At 38.9% G+C, this 6061-nt stretch overlaps 1 protein-coding gene across 1 annotated transcript; it reads left to right on the top strand.

Moving 5' to 3' along the window:
* The first annotated feature begins 1510 nt into the window (after nucleotides 1–1510).
* Nucleotides 1511–2908, top strand: LOC128355415 (E3 ubiquitin-protein ligase TRIM39-like). Its single transcript, XM_053315654.1, has one exon. The coding sequence runs from the start codon at nucleotides 1532–1534 to the stop codon at nucleotides 2906–2908; it is 1377 nt and encodes a 458-aa protein (XP_053171629.1). The 5' UTR covers nucleotides 1511–1531.
* The last annotated feature ends 3153 nt before the right edge of the window (nucleotides 2909–6061 follow it).

Here is a 6061-nt window from a genome sequence, read left to right as displayed (position 1 = left end):
TGACAAAGCTTGTTGGTCTCTAAAGAGACACACAGACTGAAAAACAGAGCATCAGATTCACCTTCAGACCAAACTAACAACTTCCTCTGAGTGAGTACAGCTACAGGAGAGAAAAGTGGAAAACTAGAACTCTGCTGCTTCAACCTGCTGACTCTCCACACACTGAAGGTGAGTTTGACTAAAAACTGGAGTCACACTGAAAGTACTGTAAACACTGGTGTAGAAGTCTCAGTGTATTTTGGGGAGTGTCATGCTGGGAAAAACACTTTTCTATTAAAGACTGGTTTATTGAAATGCATCAGTAGATATTCATTTCTAACCAGTGTGACGGGTTAAAGCTGCAGTATGTAGTTATGAGAAAACAAACGAGTACAGCCTCCTTCTTCCTCTTTGCTGCTGCAGTCCTGCCTTCTAAGCTCCTCCCACAGAGGAACCTGCCGTGCACGCTGCACGCACGTGAAGACTCGTCCTCACAGTCAGAGAGGAAACCTGTTTAACTGAGTGAGAGCACAGCAGACACTGCTGAGTGAGAGTATGTGCTGTGTGGACTCTGATTGGTTTTGACTCGGGAGCGATGGATTCTTGTACATCACATCACCACCACTGGTTTAGTCTCAGCTTATCTGTATCTTATTCTACTGTCACATCATAATCACTATTTTACCAAATATAACACAATAATAGTTACAGACATCAGCTTTAATGGTTAATGGTCCAGTAATGATTAGCTTCACTGAACTGGACCGGTTTATTAACTCAGACCAGGTTCAGTTAGGCTGAGTTTAAATTAAACCTTTTAAAAGATCAAAGTAACTTTATATATTTAATACAGTAACTTTATATATTTAATACAGTAACTTTACATATTTAATACAGTAACTTTATATATTTAATACAGTAACTTTATATATTTAATATAGTAACTTTATATATTTAATAAAGTAACTTTATATATTTAATACAGTAACTTTACATATTTAATAAAGTGTGTAGCTGTGTGCTCACTGAGTCCCAAACACTCTTCATCAGAGCTGTCACTGTGTGTAAATAGACTACTGCACCTGAGTCACACTTCAACATCAGTTTGGTCTGTAAATACTGAAACATCACAGCAACGAGTGTCTGAAATACTTCTGATCAACACACTGAATCATTTTACTCTACAACATATAACATTAACGGCTCATCAATAGTCTATTTTCATTAGCTGTAGACACAGCTGGAAACAAAGCTGTTTATAGGACGTTATAGTTCATAGTGTGTACGCTCACATCGTTATCTTTATAGTTATAGTTATTGTTCTTGTTGTGGAGCCTTTTACATCCATATAATCATATCTAGACCCAACCTCTCAGTATTTTAAAGGTGAATAAGACGCACACCACTTTAAATGAAAAAAATATTGCGTTACAGGTTCGTCTTATAAACCAGTGTTTATGGTAAATGTCAGTGAAGTTAGTAGAGGAGGGAGGGTAGCCATGACTGACTGTACTTTCTGTCTGCTGTGTTTTCAGCTTCACTCAGAGACTAAATGGCTTCCAGATCAGAGGAGGATCTCTGCTGTCCGGTCTGTCATGAGGTCTTTAGAGATCCTGTTCTTCTGTCATGTAGCCACAGCTTCTGTAAAGACTGTCTGAAGAGCTGGTGGAGACAGAAACCAACACATGAGTGTCCAGTTTGTAAGAGAAGATCTTCAAAGCCTGAACCACCTCTAAACCTGGTGTTAAAGAACCTGTGTGAATCCTTCTTACAGGACAGAGATCAGAGAGCTTCAGAGGCTCTCTGCAGTCTGCACTCTGAGACACTCAAACTCTTCTGTCTGGACCATCAGCAGCCAGTGTGTCTCGTCTGCAGTCATTCAGAAAAACACACCAACCACAGATTCAGACCCATCGATGAAGCTGCACCACAACACAAGAAGGGACTTGAGGAAATACTGAAGCCCTTAAAGGAGAAGTTAAAGGTTTGTGAAGAAGTTAAAGTGAAGTTTGATCAAACAGCAAAACACATTAAGGTCCAGGCCCAACACACAGAGAGGCAGATTAAGGAGCAGTTTAAGAAGCTTCACCAGTTTCTAGAAGAGGAAGAGGAGGCCAGGATGGCTGCTCTGAGGGAGGAAGAGGAGCAGAAGAGTCAGATGATGAAGGAGAAGATGGAGGCTCTGAGCAGAGAGATAGCAGCTCTTTCACACACAGTCAGAGCCACAGAGGAGGAGCTGAGAGCTGAAGACGTCTCATTCCTGAACAACTACAAGGCTGCAGTGGAAAGAGTCCAGCGCTGCCCCCTGCTGGATGATCCACAGCTGCCCTCAGGAGCTCTGATAGACCAGGCCAAACACCTGGGCAACCTGGCCTTCAACATCTGGAACAACATGAAGGAGATGGTCTCCTACACTCCTGTCATTCTGGATCCAAACACTGCTCATCCAGAACTCATCCTGTCTGAAGATCTGACCAGTGTGAGATACGAAGGAGAGAAACAGCAGCTTCCTGATAATCCAGAGAGATTTAACTTCTTCTCCTCTGTCCTGGGCTCTGAGGGCTTTAACTCAGGGACTCACAGCTGGGATGTCGAGGTTGGAGACGATAAATACTGGTCACTGGGTGTGTTATCAGAGTCTGTTCAGAGGAAGGGACGCATAGAGTCTGGATTATGGAGATTACAGTTCTATAATGATAAATACTCAGCATATTCACCACCAGCTCCCTTCACTGATCTCCCAGTGAAGAAGAAGCTCCAGAGGATCAGAGTGAATCTGGACTGGAACAGAGGAAATCTGTCGTTCTCTGATCCTGATACTAACACACACATACACACCTTCACACACACTTTCACTGACACACTGTTTCCATACATTCAGACTGTGAGTAAACTGAAGATTTCTCCACTGAAGGTCTCTGTGAGATGATGATGATGATGATGATGATGATGATGATGATGATGATGATGATGATGATGATGATGATGATTGTTATATTTACTCTCATTTATTTCTTAAAGGAACTTTTTTTTTTTTGAAACTGTGTCATTTAAATTTCTTAAATGTTTTCTGATGTTTTCTTTATTTTAAACTCTAGTTCAGATTATAAAGTTTACAAACATTAAACATATATTTCTGTTTGATTAAATAAACTTTGTAATGATTTAAATATTTGTATACTTTTCCATTTGATGTAATGAAACCAAAATTATTCAGTTTTTCATTTAGACCAACGAGGCACCTGTGGTGAGTTACCTGAGTTAATGAGAGGAGTTGGTTTCCATTGTTTGTTGATTTGTTTCTTAGCGTCCAATTATGAACATTTATTTATAAGTCACAAACTATTTTAACACTAAAAAGGAGCCTTATTGTAAAGCGTGTAAAAGACATCACCATTTTCATTCATGAATAAAAAGTTCAGAATTTCATCTCAAAAAATAAATAAATAAATGGACAAATATATGAAACTGCCAATAGGAAGACTTATTTTAAAATATAAGAGTTTATGTGTTTCACACTTTATAAAGCTTCTTTTTAGCAGTTATAAATATCTATAACTCATAAATTAATGCTAATAGAAAACAGTCAGATCTGCTAGCCTATTTAACCTAGATGGATAAAAATGCAGTAGTATAGCCGACCTTCATTTCCCCAAATAGTGACTCCACATTGATGTATGATGTTTATAAAGTGTTCACAATCTAATAACTTACAAACATTTATAAATCCTTTATGAGGTTGTAAATCTAAAACAAAAATAGATAAATTGAGAGCAGGACTAATTATTATAAGGAATATGTTGAATATGTTGTGCATGATGTGGCAAACAGTCATATTCTCACTTATACATTTTAGAGGTTGACCAAATGCAAAATGAAGCCAAACACACATTATTGTTTATTACGTACAAAAAGAAAGGAAATCAAAGTTTTGAGATGAAATGTGTACAAACCCTATTATCATATCTGAAAGGCTTTTAAAATCACATCACTAGTATTTACAGCAGGGTTTGGTGTTTTTTTGCACAGATTTCTCCCCAACTGACTTCACAGAAAAAAACCAGTGGCACAAAAAAAAAAAAAAAAAAATCTGATAATGAAACTATAATAAAAGCAGAGGACATTCAGCCACAGCAACAAAGCACAAAAAGGACTTAAAGAACACTTCTTTCTCTGCTGCCGGCACCACGCTGAGTCAATAATGAAGTCTGATTGCTAGTATTGACTGTAAAGATATAGGGCAGTGTCTGCTCTTTTTGAAGCTCCTGCCCGCTTTGCTGTTAGAAAAAAAAAACCCCACCACCACCAGTCCAGATATGAAAAATGAACAAATCTAAAGAAAATCCAGGTAAAAAAAAACACAATCTGCACTTTGTAGCTTCACCTTTGACTAAATGCAGTAAATAGTTTCTTTTAGAGCAGGAAACACAACTTTTGTATTCTGCACATCTCTCAGCTTCTATATTAATATTGTGAGTCTCTACTGGAATATCTTTACATGATTTCCAGTTAAAAACTCCTTATTTATCTTCTACTGGTCCTTTATGCAGCCGCTCAGTTCAGCCTCTGTCTGAAACTAATACAGGTTTTGCAGCAGAGTGTAAATGTTAAATAGGATCCACTTCTGAAACCTATTATATAACAAATAGCTTTTATATTGTAATTAGGGCTGTCAGCGTTAACGCGTTAATCACGATCAGATTAATGCAATCCATAACGCGTAAATTTTTTTAAATCGCATTTTAATGTGTCAAGCCTTTTTGTCCCTTCTACTCCCCCGTAGACGGCTCCTCTAGCTGTAGCGCTATGCTTTGAAGTGGCCTCCTGCAGTAAACCTACCGCGCTGATGGAAAGTAAGAGAGCTACTGGACTTTTGAACGGCTTGTTTAACTTTAAAACACTTCCAGACGCTTCAGTTGACAAGTCAAAAGTAAAATGCAACCTGTGTCAAACGGAGTTTAACTACCACCGGAGTATGTGGAGTTTGAGTTAGCACCTCCACGCTAAACACCCAGGTGCAGCCAAGCCAGCCTCATCTCCACCAAAGGACCATTTTGGAGTGTGGGAGTCGCAGCAGAGCCGTGATTGATTCCCAGTTAAGACACTCTGGTAAGAAATGCTTTACATTATGGGCTTAAAACTGCCTTCAAATGGAAAATAACAGGATTTTAAACATGCAATTCAAAACGCCATTAATCGTGATTAACTATGGAAATTCTGAGATTAATCTCGATTAAAAAAATAATCGTTTGACAGCCCTAATTAATATATTCAGATTGGGTACATTTTTCTGTTTAATGTGTGAAAATTATAACGTAACATGTATGTTGAATGTTTATTTTATTTTTCTATTTTCATTTTATCCTGTATAATCCCTGCTTTTGACAATTGCTGTATGAATACTGTTTTTAAAATCAGTAAAATCATATTCAAGAATAAAGTGAAACAGTACGTCTACGTCTGGCTTTTTTTTTACCCTCCTGTCGTCCTCCCGGGTCAAATTGACCCCATGTCTTTTGACTGTTCCTTCCTTCCTTCCTCTTTCTTTAATTAGTACCACGGATGCGCAACTCCGAGGCTAACCCTAACCCATCTTGAAAATTTCAGGTGCATGCTGGGAAAAATAAAAACACGGATTCTACTTATATGCGCATGAGGCGGGGCCATGGGCGGAGCCACGGGGCGGAGTGGGGAGGTTGCTATGGTTACGAGGGCTGGATCTCGAGGACATTGGTCAATCAACCTGTCAATCAGGACGTAGCCACGCCCTAATGCATACCCTGCTTTATCGTCACATATAAAATCAGGGAGGCCAAAATGTCCCAAATGAACATCATACTGCATTGAAGAAGGCTTTAAACTAGCGATTGAGACCATAAACACATTTTGAAAATGTTTACTGAGGTTAGAAATCAAGTGAGAAGTTGGTGAATTCTCCATTGACTTGTATAGAGACGGTCGCCCCCTGGTGGCCTTTTGATAGAATGCAGCTCTAAGTTACTTCCTGGTTGGCCTCATTTCAGAGGACTGGAACTCCCGGCCTGCTGTAGAAACACAGTAATCACAGGAAGGGATGTGAGAA

The sequence above is a fragment of the Scomber japonicus genome, chromosome 3 (genome assembly GCF_027409825.1).
Source record: "Scomber japonicus isolate fScoJap1 chromosome 3, fScoJap1.pri, whole genome shotgun sequence".
NCBI classification, from domain to species: Eukaryota; Metazoa; Chordata; class Actinopteri; order Scombriformes; family Scombridae; genus Scomber; species Scomber japonicus.
Note: the sequence above shows the minus strand (reverse complement) of the source record. Positions and strands in the feature narration are given on the sequence as shown.

Excerpts from the sequence above, each read along its gene's own strand:
- LOC128355415 (XM_053315654.1), top strand. The coding sequence starts at position 1,532 with ATGGCTTCCAGATCAGAGGAGGATCTCTGCTGTCCGGTCTGTCATGAG.